A 26,572-nucleotide genomic window follows, 5' to 3' on the forward strand; every position below is an offset into this window, starting at 1 on the left:
TCTTATTAATAAATAGATAAAATCTTTAAAAAAAAAAAGAGAGATAGTAAAAGAAAAGTTAAGGATAAATTCCAAATTTTTGCAGGAGTTATGTATCTACAGTGGTACGCTACCCATGTCAGCATTACTAAAACAGCGCAATTTTTAAAGTTGTTGTTTTGGGGCAATAGTGGTATAGTTCAATTATAGAAATACTCAGTTTATTAATATAGATGATTATCCAGATAAAATATCAACTTTGCAGTTAAAAATAAATATGGACATAAATTTGGGAAAAGGCAATAGAAATAAATCATGGGCATTATGTAGGGTAAGGAGATGATCATTTTCCTCTCTAGTCCATAACCAAAAGTATTTTATTCTTCCCCAAATAATGCATTGTATCTTTGAAATATGTTTCTTTTTAAATAAGTTAGAACCCCTAAAGGAAAACGACATCATTATGATTTTTGATAGCACCTTGATAGAGTATTCATAGTGCACAGTGTTTGATAAATGCAGCTGAATTAATCTACAAAGTTAATCTAGTTATTACTGACTTCTACAATGTATCACTATTCAACTTCGTGGAAGGAAGCATTCGCAGTCTTTATTATAGTGAATGGTAAAAAAAAATACACTAGGGACTAATTAAAATTTTCAAGTTATATTTTACATATATTATTTACCTTTCATCACAATAAGAAAATTTCATATCCAGACTGTGACGACTGAGAAAAGTCTTGCTATCTAAAGGAATTTCAATATTTGATGGATGAGGAATGGGTTCACAAATCAGCACCAAGCACGTCATGGGTGGTTTCTTATACCCACACTGAGATTGGTTACTATTAGTATCGTAGACATGAATGTGGCCTGTGCAGTGAAGTACCTATGTACAAAGAAAACAAAGCAGTTTTTTAAAAAACATAAAATGCTAGTTAAAAAATGGAGAGATAAACATCTGAAGTGTGACACAGCAGATAAGCTTTGATAAAATTTATTGTCGTTAGTGGATTAACCATATCTTTGAAATCAATAAATGTTTCCTGGGTAACACCACTCATGTAACTCAGGAACCATAAAATACTCTTTAAAAATTTTCTTTCAGACAAATCTGGGCTGATTTTTCATTCATTTCATCATAGTGGCTGTTTATTATTTTGTTATTTCTTACTTCGATGAATGTTGCAACACTGAGCAAAGAAATGAAATAAACAGAAAATTAAGTTCTATCAAGACTCAAACACTGAATGGGTGGCAAAGCCAACTGATTAAGTTAGTTCAGTACAATTTAAGTTCATGCCTCAAAGAGAGATTTCTAGTTTGGGATGGTAACTCTGCAAATGCTAATAAATAACTGTAAGTTTTCCCTCACAATTCTAATGCTATTTTATGTATTAGTAGTGTTGGGATATACATCACTACTCACAAGTCATTTTTACTTACTTTCCATGTTGCTGACTTGATGTTCATAGTTCTCCCCCGGCTAGTTAGGGTACACTTCATTCTGAGAAAAAAACTTCGCTGTGTATTCTGCTCTTTACCCTTTTTCACAAGGCCTAATGAGTGAAAGCATGAAATAAAATTTAAAAACTAAATTTTTAAGTTTGTCACAGTCAGAGTAGCACAAAGGTGCTATATTCAATTAATAAGTCTCAGCATGAATAATGATTCACACTCCAACACGTTCAAGGGATCTAACATGATTCAATCACTAACTGGGGTTCACAACTCCCAATGATTCCCTGGTTTCAGACAGCAGTTAATCATTTCACATTCAAGCTTGTGAAGTTGGCAAAATTACAAAGAAACATAAATGTGGTATAAATTTGCCTTGTAATTGTGCTATCAGTTTACAAGCACATCCCAAAAAAAGACTGCAGCAAACTCCTCTAAACCTTTGCTAAATGTGTTAGCTCAATTTATAATAAGCATTCCCTATATTTATAGAACTTTTAAGTCAGCAACTTTCTTTTCAAAGCAAATACCATTTTTATTTATCTGATTTTTCTTTAAATCTTCCTGTAAAGCAGGCATGACATTATTTCTACTTTGTTGCTAGAGGAAAAAAACAAAGCAAATAAATGAACATACTGAATGACTTTTCCAAGCAAAACTAGAGTGAAATAAATTCAGATCTATTTACTCCCATTCCAAACCTTACAGTACTAAGAAATGGTGAGAAGGGAAAAAAAAATGAAAAGCACAAGAGATGAGGAAAAGAGAACACATGTCTAGGAAACAGTAGATAGTTCAGGATGCTATAATATGAAGTACCTGCAGAAGAGTAATGAGACAGAAAGGGAAGATTAGGGTTGTTAATAATGGAGGACTTCTGATGGCCTAATGAGTTGTCTTAAATATGCAACGTGAAACTTCTAAAAAAAATTCTGAGATGGGAAGCACAATCAGGAATTTAAGGTATATTAATCCAGAAGCAATATATATGATGCATTAGAATCGCAGGATAATGATGGTAATCAGGGGCTGAGCAGTAGCAGAAGTGAAAAGGGTGACAAAAGACATATGAAGAACTAGAATCTATAAAAACTTGAAAACTGATGGAAGTAGTTGGGGAGGAGAGAAATTTAAAAAGAAAAAAGATCTGAAGATTTTAAGGCTAATATACTGAAAGAAAAGTGTCAAGTAGAAAGGAAACAAGATATTAAGTTTAAATTTAGGCTTATTAGCTGGAAATGCTGGACTCTTGAGGAAGAAGAATTCTAGAAGAGTTCTAGTTCCATACCAATGGAACTAGGCAAGGGGGTGGTCTTGATGCTGATACAAATTATTTGGGTTTACTCAAAAATTAAGTTTGCCCTCCCTAGAAGCATTTGAGAATCAATTTTAAGAAGATGCCATGAGAACCATACTGGTCTCAGTGGTGGTACAGAGGTGAGTTGTAGTTGTGGTGCTGGCAGAGATTTACTTGTAAATTCTCTGTGGATTTTCAGTCCTTAATAATCTAAGCTTGAATTGTACTGACTTCTGGAAACCCAAAGCTTTTGAATTGAGACATGAAGATTAATTTAAAAACCAAGGTACTAGCATTTTCCTAAAGGAAAAAAATTTCAAAAGAACTAAATTTTCAGACCTTTAAAAATAAATCATATCTTATAATAATTGAATGGACTCTAAGTCATCATTTTAGAATTTAAATGAAAAAGTAATAGGACTATGTCATATAAACACACCACAAGTTCTTAGCATATCATTAGAATGTGATACATTGCAGCAGTCCCTCTTTTCTAAAAATGAAAAGTGCAGTTTTTCCTTCCCAATGCAACATCAAATATTCATTACTTCAGGAATGATTTCCAGAAAGTTCATGTACCATAAAAACCCATCTGTTTACAAAAATAAAAAGAGAAAAAGTTTGTTTAAAAATATACATCTAGGGCAGCCCTGGTGGCGCAGTGGTTTAGTGCCGCCTGCAGACCAGGTGTGATCCTGGATATCCAGGATCGAGTCCCACGTCAGGCTCCCCGCAGGGAGCCTGCTTCTCCCTCTGCCTGTGTTCTCTGCCTCTCTCTCTCTGCGTGTCTCTCATGACTAAATAAATAAAAAATAAAAATATACTTCTAAACTATATTATGGGGGATCCCTGGGTGGCTCAGCAGTTTGGTGCCTGCCTTTGGCCCAGGGCGTGATCCTAGAGACCCAGGATTGAGTCCCACATTGGGCTCCCTGCATGGAGCCTGCTTCTCCCTCTGCCTGGGTCTTTGCCTCTCTCTTTCTGTGTCTCTCATGAATAAATAAATAAAATCTTTTTAATAAATAAATAAATAAACTATATTATGTAGAATATATTTGATTTAGAATAATGCATTAACATCATTACCAAATCAAAACAAAACTTCCTAATATCCATCCATTCATAGTCTAGCCCAAGGGAAGCACTAAGCAGCCAGTACAAACTTCAAAGTCTAAACACTAGAAGCCCTATTTTAAACTAACTGACCGCCCACTTAGGACCCTGTGTGAAGTATATTTACTCTTCCTTTATATAAAATTCTAAAAATTATATATTTGCTTTCCAAGTTCACAGTAAACACAAAGTATGAGATTAAAAAACAGAAGAGGGCTCCTATTGGAAAGGTCAAAAGTGACCACAGAATGTAGTGAGAGTTGGTGAACATGAAATATCTCCAAAGTACTAATGAGTGTGGACTCATCTCCATTTACCTGAGTTTAACCTACACTCTGCCATTTATCTTGGTAAGTTACTTAATAACTTACATAATCTTGGTAAGTTACTTAATAACTCAGTGCCTCAGTTTCCTCAGTAAAATAGAAATAGTAACCTCACAGGGTGTTATGAGGAAAAAGAAGTTAAAGCACATAGCAGCAGGGAACAATGTTCTGGCACACAATACTATCTAAATAGAGGTTAACTATTATTGTAAATGAGATGAAAAAGAAAACCATAAAAATATCCAAAAAATGTTATGAACTTGAGGTTGTTTAATACAGAAGCAAGCAAACACATTGGAGAGCAGCAAAGAACTATAGAGCAGAATGACAGGTTTTCATTGTGATAACTTTACAAATTATCCTTATATTTTGTTTAAGAAGGCATAGGTGTAAAGAGACTTCTTTAGTTATTAAGTTTTCATAATTCAAGAGGTACTTTCCAAAAATCTTAGAAACTTATTTTTAATAATTCATTCCTAAGAGTTAAGAGGTCTTACTGGTCTTTTTTGTTGTTGCTAAAGTGGGAGAATCCATAATATAATACTTTATAATTTTACTACATAGTCTCAAATAACCGTGAATATCCTGAGGTCAAATAAGCAGTTATTAAGCTCTTAAAAATCTGGTGAACTTTCTCTTTTCTTTTTCTTGGTCCTTTAGAAAGCTTGAATGCAAACTGGTACCTCAAGTGTAGTAACTATCTAAATTCTTATTTGATTATGATTTCCCTTGGCCTTAAAGTTGTACGCTATAAATTGACTTCTTTGAAGGTCCCGATTTTATTTACTTTTCCATTTAATGTGGTTTATATCTTTATAATTATTCGTGGACTTAGGTGGGCTTTAAAATTTTTTTAAGTCTTTTTATGAAATCTCTAAAAAAACAGAATAATGCAGATTTCACAAAGAACAGAACATTAAACATGAAACGATGTTTTGAGCCTTAGGTTAATACAACAGCAAATTTTAAAATTAGTAAGTGTCTTATTCTGTAAAACCACTTGTTACATTAAATCAAACAATAGACTTTTCTTACCATTTCTGTGTGTAAGCATTTCTCTCATTTCCTCATGGTCACATGGATGAGTAAAATCAAACACACTGTGTCCAGTTAGTTCAAACTGTAAACACATTTAAAAAATTAGATCTATATCATAAAATCATAAAAACATACAGAAAGGGTTCTTAATATTAATATGTAGGTATTTTACCTGAGTCAATCCCATGTATTTGTTCACATTATCAGAAATGTAAATCATGTCACCATCATCTGTGAGAACCATAACAAAACCATCCAGGGCTTTCAAATAAAAGCAATTCATCTGTGCCTTCATTTCATCTTCAATATCTAAATCACCTAAAAAGGGCACATGAAAAGAAAAATAATTAATGTAAAAGTTATACTTAAATGATAATATTTAGATATTTTTATAAAGTTTTCCCAACACTTTATTTAAAAACTACAATTAGATTTGCCAGCTGTTTTTAATGATTATTTAAGGTTAACATAGCAAGCAAACCACTGAAAAGAGAAAGAAGGGTCACGTTATTAGAGGAAGATAGGTATAGGAAGGTGGGGGAAAGGCCAATATCTTAAAAATTCCTTACTGAAGCTTTAAAAGCAGGCAATTAAAATCACATTAAAAAAGGAGTGAGAGTATGACCACCTTCTAATTACTTCTAATTTCTAATTTTCAGGCCTATTACATCTTTGTAAAACTCACCAGCATCCAGAAGCTTCCTTACACGCAAATAGCTGATGGTAAGCCTCATAACAGAAGCCTTATCAAGATGCGAGCTCACATTATGAGGAAGTGGCAACTGATGAGCAAGCTCGTAAAAAACTTCAGACTCTTTACTTCGCCGAGATCTGGCTGCATCTCTAGACTTTTCTTTTCGACGTTCAGAACTTATTCTATTTAACAAAAGAGAAAGAGGAGAGGAGAGAAAAACAGAACACTTATATAAGTTAGTTTGCTGTTGCTTGGATATAATTAATTTTACACTTTTCTGCTTTCCACGGAACAATTAAAAGATACCATGTAGATTAAATTATATAGAGATTTGTTTAGTACATGAATGTACAAGTAAGAATGTAAAATACAAGTATACAAATTTCTGGATTACTGAAGACATAAGGAATTCTCACAAGAGGTCCAAGATGAAGTTTTATTTAAACTTTTTAAAAAGATTTTATTTATTTACTCATGAGAGACACAGAGACAGAGGCGGAGACACAGGCAAAGGGAGAAGCAGGCTCCATGCGGGGAGCCCAAGGTGGGACTTGATCCCAGGTCTCCAGGATCACGCCCTGGGCTGAAGGTGGCGCTAAACCACTGAGCCACCCAGGCTGCCCCAAGATGAAGTTTTAGATCTGTCTGAAACAGGGTATTTCCTCCCTGGAATATGCAATTAGGATGTTTTTGTTTTAGCCAAAATCTAAAAAGTTGCCTATGTATGTAAGGCTGCACTCTCACAGCCATTCAGAAGTAGTCTCAACGTAGAGAAATCACCACAAAGTCTAGTGAAACTAAAGTTGTACATATTAACTTGAAAACAAGAGTTGTTAAGCTGACTACAGACTGCAGGTACAGACTGATTTTTGACTTGTTTCTTTTGACTCCAGTATTTTCCCATCCTCTACCCTACCCTACTACATGAGCAATATTGACTGCTATAATAAGTTACCATTTTCAGGTTGCTTTTTCCCTTATCAGCCCCTATTCTATTACTGGCACAACAGGTACCAAATAAAGGCAGGAGTATAGGGAGAAAAAAAAAAAAAAAAGATGTGGCACAACGGTAAGAATTCAAAGAAATAGGTTAACAAAGATTAATAAAGGTGTCAAAACAATGACATATCTTTAGGGAACTCTTCCAAGAATAAAGTCAGAAAGATTTTCCTAAGTCACAGCAAGCAGAGACATATTCCTCTGCTTAATTGTGTGGCAACATCTATGCCTCCTGACCCAGCTGGAGGTAAGCAAGGCTTAAACCTGGTTCTGTCCTTAGTTTCTTCTTTAATAGCTATTGCTTATTAAAACCTATTATGTGTCAAGACACCAAATACCAGATGCCTAGTTCTCTCCTAAACTGTAAATAGGTTAAATATTATTCCTTTTTACACATGAGGTTATACAGTAGGTTAAAAACAGCCATTGTACAGCAGATGGAATTTGAACACAGTTGTTTTTTTACTCCCATGTCTTTGCTCTTCCACAGTGTTTTATCTTAAGGAAGAATGTTATTTCTAGCTCAAATACTCAGCTGCTTTCCTATGACCCTCAACCTAATTCTGTTAAGTCAATTATTTATTAAATGTTGAAAATAGTCACTACCATTTATTGAGCACTTAGCAAGCAGTATTGCAAGGACTTTGCCAGAATTATTTCACTTAATCCTTGTATCCTAAGAATAAGCGTATCTACCTCAAATCTCTCCTCCCTCCAAATTATCTGCAAAACTGCAAAGTTCAATCATAGAAGCAATAGTCTCAAACAAATAAACAAAAAAACAGGCAGGGTTCACAGCACATGCTCCCACTATGCTGTATAACAAGTGAATAACAACTGTATTATACACACTGATAAACAATATGATATTTCAAGAGTTGACAAACCTGAGTTAGATGAAAAAGATGATGAAAATCATGTTCTTTGCATGTAACTATGGGAGTTTTTTTTTTTTTTTTTTTTTTACTATGGGAGCTTTTAAAACATTGCTTAGCACTGAGTGTTATGCTATATGTTGGCAAATTGAACTCCAATAAAAAAATATACAAAAAAAAATTGCTTAGCTTAAAGCTATAACTTCCAAAGTGCAAATGAATTTCAGCATCTGAACTGCCCAGCTTCTTGTCTACTCAGAGGAAAGCTCTTTTTAATAGGTCATTCCCCACAGAATTACAGAATTGAACAAGAAATTTCTGGTAGACCATGGCATCTAGGTCCCACAGAGATGAAGCCTGTACTATTTATTTACTTACTACTTAGATTGCACAATAAAAGTTTTGTAGACCAGAAGAAAGCAGGCAGATTTTATACATGTAAATAAGGTCATTGTATTTCTCTAAAGTATCAATTCCATCTTTGTTTTTATTAAGTACAGATCAAGTAAAGTTCTGCACTGACATATATGCAGAAAGTGTTATTTCACATCTGCTAATCATAGTAGAAATCAGGTAAGAGTACAGTAAAAAATTCTGTCTTTTGAACAGTTTGCTTACCCATTTCTCTGTTCTGGGACTAATGAGTAAAGTAGCAAAATAGCTTTGTGATACTGTAGTGTCACACTTATTTTATTATTATTTAACATACAGTACTAGACAAGAAGCTAACAATTATATCTTGAAATCATTTTGTATAGGAAATATATCTAGGAAAAAAATTTATAGCCACTGTCACAAAGCTTCCTTGTATACAAAATTGAATAGCAGTAGCCATTTTATAGAGAATGTTTAGTATTCTTCCGATTAACAAGAACACAAAACTGCAGATATTTTAATTCATCTGCATTGTCTAATTACACAAGAAAAACCTGTTAGCATTCCTGATTGTAAATATATGTGACTTTAAGAACTGAAGTTAGGAGCATCTGGATGGCTCAGTCAGTTAGATGTCTAACACTTGATTTCAGCTCAGGTCATGTATCTTGGGGCCGTGGGATTGAATACCGTGCTCAGTGCAGAATCCACTTGTCCCTCTCCCTCTGCAACTCCCCTGCTAGCACACACACTCTCTCTCAAATAAATAAATAAATAAATAAATAAATAAATAAATAAAATCTTACCCCCCCCCAAAGAACTGAAGTTAGAGTCAATCATTCAAAGTGTTAACAATTGATCCATCCTATTTCTAATAAAGTTAATGTATACATTTTAAAGAAATTTCTCAACCCTATTATTTACTGCTTTAAAAACTCTTTCTGGCCTTAAAGTTACAAGCTGTCTTCCACTTCTTATGCCGGTATTTCTACAGGACAGGCATTCTGAAGTTAAATTCCATGATCTCAAGGATGTGGCATTTAAATTTACCTTTCCAAAAAGGTCTGTACCCATTTTTATCTCTGCTAACTGATGAATGTGTCTATTTGCCCATGCACTCTGCAGTAGTATATATCACAGATCTTCTTTATCTTTTCAATTTTTGACAAACTGATAGATGAAAATTGTACATCTCACACTTTTAACTGCCCTGCACTCCTTAAAATTTCAGGCCAAAGGAAATTTCCATGTTCTTCAGTTGGCATTTTGGCCTGCAGCTTTAAATCCAAACTCCAAGATGCTTGCTATACACACAGTGGTATTTTAAACATTTCTCATTAATTAACTTACTTTTTATTATCATCACTGTTACATATAAGGAACCTGGTTAAATAACTTACCCAAGTTTACAGAGTTAAATAAATGGTAGAGCCTGTATTCAAACTCAAGCAATTTAGCTCTAGAAACCATGCTGTTAACAGTAGACTCTGCTGCCTCTCAGAAACTCATTGTAATTACTAAGTATACATATATCCAGACATTATAAAGTTCATAATTTGTCTATTTCATATCTCTAAAGACATAAAGGAGGGGTACAGACTTTGGCTTTGGAATTCAAGACTTGACTCTAAGCCATTCAGAAGAATTCATGGCCAGGCTCTCTCCTGGAGTCTAATTCAAAAGCACCTACAGCGGTGATGCTCTGGACTCCACTAACAGCTTTACAAAGCAATACAACGTTTAATGGATACTGCCAAACACTAAGGAAAGAGAATCATTAGATAGTAATTCAATCTACGTCATATATTCCCACCAGTCTTTAATTTCTACAGAGGAGCTATTCAAACATCCCCTAGCTCACTATTGTTGGTGTTTTATTTGCTCAACATCTGAATCCCCTAAAACCAATCTGCATACTCACTTCAGACCTGGCTAGGCATAAGCCAATTGCCAAGATACCTAATCACACAAAGTATAAGAGAAAAGATGAAGAGAACTTTCCCCTTCTAACATTTATTGAGCACTTAGTATGTGTCAGGCTCTGTGTTAAATATTTTCACATATTAGCTCACTTAATTATAACTCTATATAGAGAACGAAAACATAAGATGGGAAGTCACCTTCCTAAACCTCAGAATAACCAACTTCCTTAATTCAAGAAATATCCATTAAATAAATATTTAATTTTAAAAACTGCCAGTTACAAGAACATAGTGATACACAGAACAGTCCTCACGGAACTTAGACAGCCTCCCACCTAGTCTATTGTAGAAATAGTTTCCTAATGCCCTATTTTGAAATGCTGTTCTAAGCGCATCATAATTACTTAAGGACATTCAACATTTCAAACTTCTGGGCTGTCTTTGTAAATTCTGATTCAGTAGATTCAGCCCAGCCCAAAATTCTGGGTTTTTAAAAACTCCCAAGATGCACAGATATACAGTGAGATTTGGGAACCACTGATTCAACTACTTCACTATTACTCTGCTTTAATTTTGCCCTCAAATTACTACCACAATCATCATTCCAAAATAAGAAATTGGATATTATGCCCTGCTTAAAATCCCATCAAATGTACACAGGACTAAATCTATTTTCTAAGGAAACCCTCTCTTAGAGCTAGTTCCCTATCCATCTCTTCATCTTCATTATTTTCTACATTCTTTGGCCACGTTGTAGTTACTCACAAGCATAATATTTCATTCTTTCTGGCTCAGTCTCTCTGCCCCAGGTATCCTTCTCAAAAAGTGGCTTGCTAAATGTACATAAAAAACTTTCAAGATTCAACTCCAGCATTACTTTCTGTTCTGTCTTCCACAACTGCTTCTCTCCCCTAGATCTCACCATTCTTATTATTCTGCTACATACAGACGACCTTGGAACAACACAGATTTGAAATGTGTAGGTCCACTTTTACATAGAAATTTTTTTTATATAAATACAATACAGTACTGTAAATGTTATTTAGATTTTCTTAAATTTTCTTTTCTCTAAGTTTATTTTAAATTTTTTTTTAATTTTTATTTATTTATGATAGTCACACAGAGAGAGAGAGAGAGGCAGAGATACAGGCAGAGGGAGAAGCAGGCTCCATGCACCAGGAGCCTGACGTGGGATTCGATCCCGGGTCTCCAGGATCGCGCCCTGGGCCAAAGGCAGGCGCCAAACCGCTGCGCCACCCAGGGATCCCCTCTCTAAGTTTATTTTAAGAATACAGTAAAACATACATAATATATGTGTTAATAGTAATTGGTAAGGCTTCCAGTCAACAGCAGGCTATTAAGTTTTTTGAGGAAGACACTTTATAGTTACATTTTGTGGAAGTCAAAAGTTATATGCGGATTTTCAGCTGTGCAGGGAGTCAGCATCCCTAACTACCTGCATTGTTCAAGGGTCGACCATATTTCTCTTTCTCTATAATCCTTACAGCTTCTTGGAGGCAGGAAACCTCCTCATTCATCTTCATATTTTTTTTAAATTAAAAAAAAAGATTTTATTTATTCATTTGAGAGAAAGAGAGCAAGCCACCACGAGTGGAGGAGAAAGGAGAGGGAGAGGGAGAAGCAGGCTCAATCCTAGGTCCCTATGATTACTACCTGAGCCCAAGGCAGACGCTTAATCAACTGAGCGATCCAGGCACCCTTCATCTTTCTATTCTTTTTGTTTTTTAAAGATTTCATTCATTCATGACACAGAGAGAGGCAGAGACCAAGGGACAAGCAGGCTACATGCAGGGAGCCCAATGTGGGACTCAATCCCAGGACCACGGGATCACGACCTGAGCTGAAGGCAGATGCTCAACCGTTGAGCCACCCAGGTGTCCCTCATCTTTGTATTCTTAATAGAGATGTGCATAAGTTCTACTTGGCTTTAGTATTTGGCCCTAATCTTCTATTTGACTTTGACTTAAGTCCATCAAAGGTTGACTGCCCCCTTCGATATTCTTTTTAGGATCCCTGAATTTGTGCTTCTTCAATGCTCCTGTGATACTACATATTGCAATCATAACTGAACAGCATAATAATATGTACTATGAATAAGGCATACTATTTGGATTTACTGTGATTATCCGGATATGCATTTTCAAATGCAAGTAAGTATTTCATAAGCATCTAGACCTAAGTTAGAAAAAAGCTATTGATTTTAAAAAAAAAAAAAACCACCAAGTAGTACAACAGTGAATAGCATCAATACAATCACCATGGAGAGCAGGTGATTTTGCCAGAAGAGAGATCTGGAGGCATAGGGAGAAAAGCAAAGAAACTAGAACACCAATGTATTGAAAAGAAGTGAAAGGTTTAAAATTATTTTCCCTTATCACGCTGATCTATACTCTAATGTCTTCTACTATTTTGTCCTAAGCTAATGTGGTCAGGAAAATGCATGAGTTGTAGGTAATGCTGTTAACCAATTAAGTCAACACCTTTACAATTATGTCTTCCTAGCCCAGCTGGAAAGAGAAGACTTGACTCTGTTTTCTACAATCTTTTTCAAAAAAGTGTTGTAATTTTCATCCTAAGACATGAAAGCTTTTATTAGGTTGATTTCTAATCCTATTGACTTATTTCAAGGGGAGGTTACCCTTACACAAGTATATTTATTATTTAGAGTATTCTTATGATTAACAGGATTTATTTTCTACCTGGTAATTGCTGTAAAACCAGAAAAGATGAAACAGATAATGTTTATTAAAAATTATATCCCAACTTAATGGAAAAAACAGCAAAAATTTGACATTTCAAATTAAATGTAAATTACATTTTCAGGATAGCTAGTTATTCTTTATAATTATTTTATCCAGGAAAATGTCTTCTGAGTTCTAATCAATAAACTTAAAAAGTGAACCTTTAGGATATTCATATTAGAGGATGTCATTTATTTATTCAACAAGCATTTCTTAGTGATCTCCAATGAGCCAGACACTGTTCTTAGCATAGGGTAATAAACAAAACAGACCATGTTATTATTCCCATGGAGCTTACATTCTAGGACAAATATATCTTTATGTTTCTTGTCTTTTTCAATCCCTGACAACATACGCCCTAGGAATAATCTTTCCATAAAATCAAATAACAAATAACAAAACTAAGAGACAAGGCAATCAAATAACAAAACTAAGAGACAAGGCAAAGTCTAAGAAAATTAATCTATGCTTACAGAAGATGTTACAATATAGTATTATGTGAAAAGAGGTTATAGAACTAAATTTCAGTATGAATTCATTTCTGTAATACATGTGTACATATGTAAATAAATGTATGTCCATACATACATATGGACATATAACTTATAAACGCATATATAAAATCAGAAATATACAAAAGTATACAGTTAGCAAAGTTTACAAATATTAATAGCAGTTTCAAGATAGCAGGACCACAGAATATTTTATACTGTAAGAAAAATTCAGTGAACTGACACTATTATATACTTTTTTATTTTTGAAAGCAACTTCAATTTCTTGGTTTAGGTGTTACTGTCTTACTAGCTTGGCAATATCCTGTAAATATCCACAATCGGAAGAAAAGATGTATTATTCTCCTCCCAATAACCTCCTGAAATGCTTCAATACTCAATTTTCTAAGGCTGCGGTAAAATAAACAGGGAAGAAAAGAATCACTGTTTTAAATTCAGGGTACATTCTGAAAATAAAATCTGTATCACATCTGAGGTAGTATTAATGTGAAAATGTTCTATTTATACTCTAAACTTATTAGCTAACAGATTTACATTTGTTGACAATATTGTATATTAAAGTTTTATCTGTAAAAAGAATATGCTTTTGTTTTTAGATTACTCCTAGTGATTTAAATCAACTCTCTCCTGGTTCAGAATTGGTATTGATCCTCTCAAAAAAATCTTTGATCCTCTAATGCATATAAAGTACTAGGTAAATAAAACCAAAAATGCGTACGTGAGGCTATTAGCCTAAGGTGGAGGTTCTCTGCAAAAACAGATTACTGGATCTTACCCAGAGTTTCTGACTCAGAAGGACTGGATGGGGCCTGAGAATCTCTATGTCTACCAAGTTAGGTAAGTACCAATGATCCTGGGCTGGAGAACACTCTGAGCCCCTCTACTGTAAGAAAATACTTCATGTGTCTTTCAAAAAAACCCAGAAAAAAAAAAAGAAAAAGAAAAAAAGAAAAAGAAAACCCAGAAAAGCAAAGGATTGTTCAACACCCAAAAAGAGTTAAAAAACTTTCTTTTAAAAAATCTGCCCAAGTGCCTTAAATATATGGGAAACTTATCCAACCTCTTAGACATTAACATTGCCACATACTTAGGAACTCAAAAACTACAAAATACACTAAGGAGTTTGACTGGATTAGTCACTGGTTGACCTACAGTATACATCACAATCACCAATGAAACTTTTTTCCCAGATATTTGTGCCTAAATCCCAACCCTGGAAATTCAAACTGAAGACTTGTCATGTCTCTTTAAAAAACAATTTCCCAGATGATTCTGATTAGCATTCTTAGCAATTCAAGGTTTGTGTTTCACCTATGATTACTAGTAAAGTTTACAAATTCCTGAGTCTCATTCCAAAATTACCAAGTCAGAATCTCTGAGGGTGGATACATGGAAATCCTTATATTAACTAAATACCCAGGTGATTCTTAAGCCACAGAAGTTTGAGAACCATTAGCAGATCTTACAGCAGAGATTTAACATGTTAGCCAGCAAATTCTGAAAAAGAAAAATTTATTTTAGCAACTACATACACATACTATGACAAGTATGTTTGTCAGAATACTTCACTGAATGGGATGGGTGATACTATATAGAACGAATGCTGGGAATAAGAAGCTAGAGGTACAACTCAATGATTAGCAAGTAATAAAGTTTGTGTTTAGTAAAATAGAAGAGGATAATTGGGCTTCAAAAATGACCAAATGAAAAATGTAGTAACTGTATTTTTTTTTCAAATCTTTGAAACGATTTTAAAAAATCAACCTTAAATCTCTTTATGAATGCCACAAACATAAAAGGGATTGAGAATCACCGTCTACAAATAACAGCTGTGTTAATGGCTTTCCCCATATCACCTGTCTTAGTCTTCTCCCTTTGCCCTCTCAGCCTGTAAATGCTTTTCCTTATATGCTTTTTGGTAGAACTGAAACAGGAACTTAAAGAAGGTCAGCGACACTACACGTGTGGATGTGTGTATTCCGAAGAACGTGTCCTTAATTATTTGCTTATATTTATATATAACAGAAGATATATAAGTATTTATAGAATAGAAAAAAAATTTACATGTATGAGAATAAAGGTATATACACAGAAATCGCATGCTGCGTTTTCCCATTTAGCTCTAAATCTAAACTCTGACCATAATGAAGATTCTGGAAACAATGACAAAGGAGAAGCTCTACTAAGCAAATGTCTTGATCCTTCACCTACACTAATCCAGCCTATTCAATGTTAATCCAATACATTTTCCCAACTAACCCTCTGATCCTGTTTCCTTATCTATAAAAAGGAAGTAACAGGATTGATAGGTCTCAGATTCCATCTGAGACTGAAGCCCCCATATTTAATATAGTCCATGCCTTTTCACAAATCAGGTGCTCAATAATTTTTAAATCAAAAGATTACAGAAATTTGTGGATGTTGAAATAACTACCTTCACATATTTGAAAAGGATGTCATATGGAAGGCAAATTAGATGATTTATTCAACTGCAGAGAGTAATACATGGGAGTTAAAAGATGGCAAAGGTTTTGCTCAGTAGAGTTAAAGCAGTGTTGAAGGTGAACTTTAAAAATTAATTTTTAAACCTCATTCTGGAGGCAATATAAGAAAAAGAAAAAAAAAGCATATTCCGGATCATCTAAATGATCTCTATATAGGTCTTGCTACAAGCCTTCTGTGTTTGAGGTTGCATTTATTTATGATCAAATTGGTACCAAATGATCAATAAAGGAAGTTACATTTTTTAATGTGCACAGTCAGAATGTTAGTGGGCATATCTCAGAGGTTCACAGGGATAACTTTGCTCTAAAAGATATCTAAACATTAGTGAGTGTTAAGAAATACAGGAACAAAGAACTTTCTAACATTTAAAGTTGCCAAAAATGAATAGACTATTTTGTGAGAGTACTTTTGTGTGTCTAAGAAAATTCTCAAAGCAGACTGGCTAAATTAGCAAACACAATATAGAGGATGCTACTGTGATGATAGATATTAATAACAAAACTTAAATCTTAAAGTCTGTATTTTTCAAGAATCTCAAACTTGAAATTATACTGAAAAATAAAAGATGGAATACATAATTAATGTATTAAAACCAAAAACGAAATACTCAAATGTGGCCTGAGCCATCACAATTCAGTGATATGCTTCACCAATTAGATGCACAAACATCTGCTGAATAAATGGATAGACAATAATCTGTTATAGGCCATAGTGGTTAGGTGCTATAGGAATGGTCTTGGGTTGAAACAAGTTTTTGAATCACTGAAATAAATCATGTTCATGTAACCCAAGAAAAACACTCCTTCCTCCATTCACAGCAAAGGCTTTGATTACTGGTTTGACATACAACCCATTTAAACATTTTAGCTATGTTATAGCAAAGGCAAGCAAATTCTAACTCTCCTCTACAAACAGGTTACAAGACATTTAATGAATTCCTAACACCAAAAGAGCATGAATAAGTAGGCTTTCTTAATTTGCCATCCTCTAACAGCCAAATAAACAGACTTCAGAATTTTTCTCCTTTATCATTATCACTATGGAAAATGATATTTTAAAACACCATGTCTAAAAATAAATAAATAAATAAATAAATAAATAAATAAATAAATAAAACACCATGTCTATTAAAAAAAAAAAAAACACCCTAAACTAAGTATCTTCATTTAATCTGCAAAAGCCAGACGTTCATGGGAAAAAAACAATGTAGAGGAAAAGCAGCTCTAATATTTTACCACTATTATATAGGTTCACTGATGTTGTGGCCCAAGTAACATCATCCTTTGTTAAGACTGTCTCAAAGAAGGCTACAGTGGTTCTCAATAATGAGACTGCAAGAGAACTCTTAAAAAAAACTTAATAATTGGGCAGCCTGGGTGGCTCAGTGGTTTAGTGCTGCCTTCAGCCCAGAACATGATCCTGGAGACCCAGGATCAAGTCCCACATCAGGTTCCCTGCGTGGAGCCTGCTTCTCCCTCTGCTTGTGTCTCTGCCTCTCTCTCTTCTCTCTGTATATTCTCATGAATAAATAAATAAAATCTTTTTTAAAAGCTTAATAATTATTATAACATGAATCTAATGATAGTTTCTAGTTTATTAAATCCTTATTTTGTGCCAAGACCTCTCCTGAGTGCTTCACAAGGATTACTCTCTCTTTATCCTAACAACAGTATTAAGAATAAGGTAAATTGGGCAGCCCAGGTGGCTCAGTGGTTTAGCGCCATCTTCAGCCGAGGGTGTGGTCCTGGAGACCCGGGATCGGGTCCCACGTCAGGCTCCTCTGCCTGTGTCTGTGCACCCCCCCCCCCGTCTCTCTCATGAATAAATTTTAAAAAAATTAAGAATAAGGTAAATATTCCTATCATCCTAACTTATAGAGCAAGTGAGACCAAAAGAGATAAAGCAACTTGTACGAGATCACATAGCTAGTAAGTGGCAAAGCAAGCAGCCAACCTCTAGAGCCTAAATTCTCAGCCATTAGTCATTATTATCTCTTCCTTTCTTAAGGAAATGCAATGAAAACCCTAAACCACAGTAGAAGAGACTCTAAGCTTTCCAAAAGGCAAAGTTTGGATAGCTGCATAACAGTTATGATTGGTATAAAAAAAAAACCACTGTAGAATATGAATTTAGAGAAGTTTCAACAAAAACCTATAACTCATTCATTACAATATGAGCAATGATCAAGAACCTTAGATAAGGAGATAATTAATAATCTACATCAATACAAATACTTTACAGTAAGACATTTACTCATGTAATCAGGGAACCCCACTGACACAGTTAAAAATGAATAGTCCAAGCAGGGCAAATTGGCATTCATCCCGGAGACTGTTATATGGATACCAGAAAGGAGAGGGGGTTTCTTTTCATTTTTTAATACAAACTGTATGAACGCAGGCATGGGAATGCTAGGTGCCATCTTTCATTTCATACAGATAGCCTGTCAGTGGCAGAATGAGGCTAACATGCAAAGAGAACAAAGGCATATAAACCAAGTAATATTCAAGAGAAAGTCCGGAATTACACCATGAGGACACCACTTGAGACTCTGGATTTAACTGTTCTTTCAACCAAAACTATATTGTGGAAGCCAGTAACTGCCTTTCCCCCTTAACTAACTTGAGTTGTGTTTCATCGCTGCAATAAAAAGAATCCCAATACACCTACAAACTCCAAATATTTCGTATTAAAAACAAACTTTAAGGATGATGAAGTACAATAAAGTGGCACTCTCCAACACTGCTGGAGAGTATAAACTGGTCCAAACTTTCTGGAAGTTTACAACAGACTTAAACGTTTGCTAAAGATGAAACCAGGTAAAGATACCTCCCATACTCTCACCTAGCTAATTTTCGGCAGCCATACACATATTCCTTTTTTAGTAAACTTTTTTTTCTCAGTGCTCTAAATATATAGAATTGTTGGGCACTAACTTTTAATATACCTTAAAATAAGGTACTAGTCACTTACAAGGCCAAGTACATGTGACATAGCTGTATTTATTATTAACAAAATATTTTTCTAGCCTGGTTCTAATAGATACTATATTTTTGAAATGACAAAAATAAAATAAAATTCAAGATTCAAGAAAGTTCTAAAGTAGCATAAGACACTTCCAAGCATAAGAAAAATTCCTATTAAAAACAGGATAAAGGGATGCCTGGGTGGCTCAGTGGTTGGGCACCTGCCTTGGGCTCAGGTCCTGATCCTGGGTCCAGGGATTGAGTCCCACATCTGGCTCCCTGCAGAGAGCCTGTTTCTCTCTCTGCTTATGTCTCTCCCTCTCTCTGTGTGTCTCTGATGAATAAAATCTCAAAAAAATAAAAAATAAATAAAAACAGGGTATAGAAGATAGGACAATATTGACTTCCAAAATACCTAAAAACCTTAAAATCTTTCCCTGCTTCTTTCTCTTTGTTCTTTCAATCATTCGTTGTTTCATTTGCTCATTTAGATACTTACTAAGAACTTAATGTGTGGAAGCATTCTCTTTTACATCACAAGTTTCAAATTTGGTCTATTTGTGATCTTGCCCATTGAAATATGTTTCCTTCTTTTTCTTTTTTTAAAAGATTTTATTTATTTATTCATGAGAGAGACACAGAGAGAGAGGCAGAGACACAGGCAGACGGAAAAGCAGGCTCCAGGCAGGGAGCCTGACGCCGGACTCGATCCCGGGTCTCCAGGATTGCACTCTGGGCTGAAGGCGGTGCTAAACTGCTGAGCCACCCGGGCTGCCCTGAAATACGTTTCTATTTTATAACTGACAAAGGGGAACGGATCACTTTAGAGAAATGTGGTTAGCATCTTAATTTGTAAGATCTATAATAACAGCAATACATCCCAACTCTTAAAGACTTAAAACTTTCTGCCTTTCAACCTTATGTTTATTTTTACCACAGTATTTTTCAAGTGGAAAACATATTCTCACATACTATTAGGAAAAGAGAAGCAGCACAGGAAATGGTCATTAATGAGTGAAAATTGCAATATTAAGTAGCAGACACTTAATTTGCCTAAATATATTGTGACTTTCAACACAAGTAGGTGAAGAATCACTGTAAGTTATGTTCCATTACTAGATTTTTGTCCCATTTGCAAAGCAAGAAATTTTGAAAATCACACTTTGAAATCATCTTTAATACTATAACCAAATGAAATTTTAAAATGAAGGAACACTCATAAATGACAGCTGAGGTCACCAGAAGTAAAAGGTAACATCTTAGAGACAGTTTTCTTATGCAAATAAGTCATTTCAATTATTTTTAAAAATCTTTTAAAATAAGTTACCAATTAAGTAGGACTTTATCAACAACAAAACAGTTATATACCATTTTAATCAAGTATTTTTCTGAAAACGTACTGGCAGATCAAATCTTTCTAAGTCCCTAGAACAACTTAATTCTCATTTTAGAGCAGCTTAACTTCACTTCTGATAAAGCTTCCCTGGCAACTGTTCTTGGTTGTTAGCTTTAAGTTGGTTATTATACACAAACAAACTCTTAAAAGCACAACCTCTTCCACATGTCCATGAAAATGGCTATTATCATAAAAAAACAGAAAATAACAAATGTTGGGGAGGATATGGAGTAATATGAACCTCTGTGCACTATTGGTGGAAATGTAAAATGGTATAGCTGCTATGGAAAACAGTATGGCAGTCCCTCAAAAAAAAATCAAAAATAGAGTTACCATATGATCCAGCAACATACTTCTGGGGATATATCCAAAAGAATTGAAAATAAGATCTTAAAGGGATATTTGTACACTCATATCCATAGCAGCAGTATTCACAATAGCCAACAGGTGGAAGCAACCAAAGCGTCCACTGAAAGATGAATGGACGAGCAAAATATGGTATACATTAGTCAGCATTAAAAAAAGAAATTTTCACACATGCCTACAACGTGGATAAATCTTAAGGACATTATGCTAAGTGAAATAAATCAGTCACAAAAGACAAAACTGTATGATTCCAAGTTTATAAGGTATTTAATAGTCAAATTCACAGAAACAGTAGAATGATGGTTGTCAGGAACAAGGAAGGGGAAACTGGGAGACTTAATGGTTATGATTTCAGTTTTACAATGTAAAAAAATTCTAGTTATACAGCAATGTGAATACACTTAACTTACTTGAACTATACACCTACAAATGCTTAAGATGGGAATTTTTACATTATATGGGTTATTTTTTAAACCACAATTTAAAAAAAAAAAACAATCACTTCAAAAGCTATGGAAAAACAAGTCAAGAAGAAAATTAAATTTACTTTTAATAAATTTAGATTTTATATTTTCCATTTTTCTGAAAGGGTAATTTCTGTCAAATGATATGGGTTTGATAGTTTTTATTGCAAAAACATGAATTTTAATATAAAACTCAATACATATACAGAATATTTAATTTTTTAAAAAGATTTCATTTATCTGTGAGAGAGTATGTGCGTGCGCAGGGGGATGGACAGAGAATCTCAAGTGGACTTGCCTCCAGTGGAGAGCTGATGGGCTCAATCTCAGGGAGGGCCCTGATATCATGACCTAAACTGAAATCAATAGCCAGATGCTCAAATGACTGAGCCACCCAGGAGGCCCAACATAGTTTATTCTTGATACTCCAAGAAATAGAGATAAAATTATTCTTAAAATTCCAAGATCCAGTTGTTTCAAAAATACTTGCCAAACTTTTACCAAAAATACTGAGCAATATGACTGATTTATCTTAGCTTCAATTATTTTCTAGCTCTGTAGTTAAGCAGAAAACCATACATAACACATATACCACAAGTAGCAGAAGGCTGGCTAAAATCCACAAACTGAATAATTAGTTCCATCATTAAAGAAAAGAAACAAAGAAATAAGATAAAAAAAAGTTCTTATGAATTAAAATCAATTTCTTAATAGGAAATGAATCCAACAACACATTTAATTTAGATTATTTTCTCCTACTTTAGAAAAATTTCTGTTAATCTTAGGTAAGAATATAGTATTTTAGGAAGTATCTAAATTTTAAAAATTATATTTTAAGAGGATACATCTAAGAGCAAATAGTAATCTAACCAAATCTTTAACATCCACATATGGTAACGGTTTTTTTTCACCACCAAACATAATCAACTGTTAGGAGTTGTTCAGAAAACACGACTAGAAAGACTAATCTCCCTCAGCCTCCTACACACCATTCTTAACATACAACAATAGAATATAACCACAAAATCTTAACTTTGAGCCCACACAGACAATGGAAATCATCAGGTGGAAAGACTGGACAATCCCCACACTGCACAAAATGCTTTGTAGTGGCTCACAGGAATGAATTATCACAGTACAGGTAAAAGAGTGCATGCACATAGATTTCATATAAATCAAGACTCAAAAAACTGGACTAACATAGTGTGAAGCCTATGAGAGAAACCTTGAGAGAGAAACCAACAGTCTTAACTGGAGAAATTCAAAAGCAAAGGACAGTTTTTCTATCGTGTAGGTTCACATACTTTACTGGGAGTATTTTATTAACCCACCATGTTTAGCAAAGATAAATATCTATAAAATTGTCTAAATTGTTATGTAAAGACAAAAAACGTTTTAAGTTACTGCCACTCCTAAGACTGCAGTGTGTTGCACATACCTTTCTGATATGAACTTTAAGCGTGGTGTATGTGCTTATGACTCTAGTCTCTGAAATCCAGAGTAAATTCAAGTGGTCTATTAGGGGAGGAAACAGGAATTGGGGTGGGGAAGAAATTGTGAAGACGGGGTACCTAGAGTAGACAGAAGAACATATGCTCCAGAAGAATACTTGATGCTAGATGCCAGGATAACCCAGGGATAACCCAGGGATGTACTGTTTTAACTGGAAAAGAATCCCCTTTAAATCTGAATCCCATGTTAGTATTTTATTTTTAGGAGATTTAGAAAAGATGCATGAAGGTGGGAAGAAGAACTAATACAAGAAATATTTGGAAACACTTGCAAAAAAAAAAAGTTTGTAAGTGCTGTGAAAGTTTAAACTAGAACTTGAACAGGTAATGGCTATTTTCAAGGATGCTGTTCTCAAGATCCCTAACCCAGACAGTGAACATTACCTCATTTAATCTTCACAATAACCACTGAGATAGTTGCTATGATTATCATCATTTCAAAAGGAAGAAAAAGGATCAGAAGCATTCAGTAAGCTGCCCAAGCTTACAAAGATAACAAGTGAAAGAAATGGGCTCTTTACTAAGGGATGTCTGGGTCCAGATCCTATGCCTCAGCTACCAGCCTTGTTCTTCAAAAAAAAAAAGGGGGGGGAAAGTCAAAGTATAATTGTAACAAAAAAAAAAAAAAAAAAAAGCTTACTAACAAATTAAAGTTTCTTGACTTTTAATGACCAAAAGTTAAAGATGTTAAGAGATGTCCTTGCTTAGCAATTTTACTTTAATGATCCAATAACCGGTTTTGGATACTGAAGGAGTCTGGCTGAAACCTGTAAGAGAACAATGAACGTCTTGACAGTCCTTTGAAATCTAAAAATTGGTATCAATGTGCTATTAAGTCCAGCCCCTACCTACTGCTAAGGAATCAACGTGAAATTCCCTGTTAAACTCATTATAACCATATCCATCCTCTGTTCTGATACCTTACAATGCTTCAGTTTTTGAGTTTCCTAGACATTCTTTAAGGAAGACAAATATGTCTCCCCAACCAGGGCTCTAGAGCACATTTAAAATGGGAAAACTGTTAAGGAGAAAATACCTTGCTCCTTAATGTCTCAGTTATTCTTTCAAAAAGTTTAAAAGTATTAGTTAGAAAATGATAAAAACCAGACACCTTTAACAAATACCATCTAAAAGCCGAGTGGCCATTTACTGTTTAACTTAATTTTAACTTATAAGAACCTCTATATTAAGAAATATGATTCAAACTGATCCAAATTTGCTAAATTTTCAAATGAGAGTATTTTGAAAGTAACAGATGGGACTGAACAAAATCTAAGAATGAGTTTAGAATTGGGGGTGATGCACAGTAACTAATTAATTCACTTTTATTAATGCTGCTTGTGATATCCCAGCTGATGAAGTGCAAAGGAGAAATGAACAGAATATTGCACATTAAAAAAGGAAGCGATTGGCGCATAACTTGATGCACAATATTAAGTATGATTCAGCATATAAGGACTGAAAATTGACACTACACGGAGATAATCTGCTTTACGTTCATAATCTAGCAGCCTCATCATTTCATCAAAAGCACTGTAACCACTTCTGCAAAATTGATTGCAATTAATTCCTGTCAACTCTTGGAATTAAGTCTAGTCCTGTTCACTCACTTTTTGAATTTTATAAGAACTTTCTCTGGTGTACACAAACTGAGAATTTATCATTCCACCAAAGGAGGACCAACATGTACCCACGAAATAGCAACAACACAAACAAGCCTATCTTGCGCTGATACTGATTAGGGAAGTTAATCTCTCCTAGAAGAGCAAAACGACTTTTAAGGAGTAAAACCAGTGTACTAACCACAACTCTTTATTACAAACCTCCAATTCCTTAAAATGTTTTCCACAAAGGTTAAAATACCAAAAGTGTACCAAATTGTGCCGGCGGGGGAGGGGGTGGTGGTGGATCACTCTTAATCCCACTGGTTCCATTTACAACCCTTTATCCTACAATGTACCACTCAGACTCGAACTTTAAGGTGCTTTAAAAACTTGCATTTAAGTTCTAACAGGATGATCATTTACGTCAGGTACAACTAGGTCTTCCTTTAATACGCTTCAGCTTCATGAAAGTGAGACGGTTCCAAAAATTTTGACGCTACGTTTCATTTGCTGCGATCACACGCATTTCTTCCCCACCCCCACCGCCCCCCAATCTCATTAATATTGTTTGCCTGAATTCAGCCAGCCGCTACATTTTCCACTAAGACGCTTTTGGGAATGAATGAGGCACATATTAATTTATAACGTCTGAACTCTCTTGACAGCTGATATAAACGCCAAGTACCCAATTCCGAGGTTCTCCTTTAGTATGTTTAAACCCTTTCTCCAAATTCCCGTTAACTCTCTCGGCCTGGACGAGTTTTTCAAGGCGATTAAAACAAAACAAAACAAAACAAAACCCGCACGTGCAAAGTAAAAGTTAGCATCTTCAGGCCACGGCGACAAAGGCCAAGACCCCCGCCGCGGCTGGTCCACCTCACGCGAGCCCGCGTCCGAGCACGCGAGCCCCTCGGTCGGAGCCCCAGGGCCGCGGGCCCCCCTGGGAAGCCGGGGGCCGGCGTGCGCGGGCCGCCCCGGGGCCGAGTTCTCAATGGAACCGGAGAGAATGGGGGCGGGAAGGAGCGGAAGCTCGGGTGCAAGCGGCGGCGACGGAGCCGCGGCGCGTCTCTCCTCCCGGGGCTCCCGGGCTAGGGGAAGTCCGCCCGGATGAGGGTTCGAGGCGGGCCGGCAGGACGGCGGCGCGAGGCCCAGGCGCCGGGAGGCGACGGCTAGCGGGGCTCAGCCCCCGGACCCTGGAAGCACTTTCGATGCGTCTCCCACCCCCCACGACAAGATGGCGACGTGGGCAGCGGGGGAGCCCGGCCGGCGAGGCTGGGGGAGAGAGGGGAGGGGAGAAGAGGCAGAAACAAAAAGGCGCCCCCCCACACACACACCCGGAACGCCGAGCCGGCCAGCGAGCCCTCGGTGGCGGGGTGGCGGGCGGGCGGGCGGGCGGGCGGACGGGGGCGCCTGCGGGGAACGCGGCGGGCGGAGGAAATGGGCTTACTTTTTCTTGTCGTTCGCGCCGCCGGCGCCCTCCATGGCGAATCGGTCCCCGCGAAGCCTTCACGGCCGGCAGCCCCCCCAGGCTCGCTCCGGCCTAAGCGCTGGCTCCCTCCGCACGCGACGAGAGGAGCGGAGGCACGTCCAGAGGTGGGAGGTGCAAGGCGGGAAACCCCTCGCCGGACGCAGGCAGGAAGGGCAGGCGGCGATCGCTAGGGTCCAGCTCTAGGCTCCGGAGAGCCTCCCCTCGGGCGGCTTGTCAAGGCCCGAGCCGACGCGCTGGCCCAGGCGGCGGCGACCAGGCCGATCCTCGCGTCCCCTCAGACGAGGCGGCTCTGTGCACGGAGGAGCTGAGGCAGCGGCAGGGGGCGGGCAAGGGCGGAGGCGCGCGCGGGGGCGCGCGCGCGGGGGGGAGCAGGGGGAGGAGAGTGTGTCGGGGGCGCGCCCGCCCGCGGAGCCCGGCTCGCGCTCACGCAAGCCCGCCTCACCTGAGGGGGAGGCGGGTTCCCCGACAGCCAATGGCGAGCGGCGCAGGCGGCCAGTCCCACCCCAGCCCACGCCTGTCTCAGCCAATCAGGAGGTGGTCAGCTGAGGCACAGCTGGGACGCGCTGCCGCGCTCACGTGCTCGTCTGTGTGCAGCTGCGGTGGGAAGAGAAAGGAGCTGGGGTGCGGCCAACCTGGGTCTGGGGACGCTCTGCCTACTTCCAGGGAAAGCGGCGGCTGGCTTTGGGAGGCGCTGCTGAGAAGGGATTTCGGGCTTTGGGTCTCAAGACTGCATCACATTTCCTTTTCCCGGGGCAGCGAGTCTGCCGCTGGCTCGCGCTCTCTTCCCAGGGGCGGCGTCGTGCAGGGTTGCCGCCAGCTCTGCAGACATCCAGTCCAACAAAGCAGACTTTTTGCGTCGTGGCAGCCAACGCTGTCGACCCTTTGCTTAGATGTGTTCACAGCGGGGGTTTTCTTGCC

At 36.8% G+C, this 26,572-nt stretch overlaps 1 protein-coding gene across 1 annotated transcript in view; it reads right to left on the reverse strand.

Moving 5' to 3' along the window:
- The window catches only part of HIF1A (hypoxia inducible factor 1 subunit alpha), a 42,141-nt gene extending 16,136 nt beyond the window's left edge, over window positions 1–26,005 (reverse strand). Inside the window, exons 1-6 of the mRNA XM_041759111.1 lie at window positions 25,613–26,005; window positions 5,900–6,090; window positions 5,387–5,532; window positions 5,212–5,296; window positions 1,429–1,541; window positions 669–871 (exon numbers count right to left, since the gene is read on the reverse strand). Of these exons, the coding sequence (XP_041615045.1) occupies window positions 669–871; window positions 1,429–1,541; window positions 5,212–5,296; window positions 5,387–5,532; window positions 5,900–6,090; window positions 25,613–25,647 (773 nt within the window). The 5' untranslated portion in view covers window positions 25,648–26,005. The remainder of the gene's footprint in view (window positions 1–668; window positions 872–1,428; window positions 1,542–5,211; window positions 5,297–5,386; window positions 5,533–5,899; window positions 6,091–25,612) is intronic.
- Between the last annotated feature and the right edge of the window lie 567 nt (window positions 26,006–26,572).

This window comes from Vulpes lagopus, chromosome 6, assembly GCF_018345385.1.
Source record: "Vulpes lagopus strain Blue_001 chromosome 6, ASM1834538v1, whole genome shotgun sequence".
NCBI lineage: Eukaryota > Metazoa > Chordata > Mammalia > Carnivora > Canidae > Vulpes > Vulpes lagopus.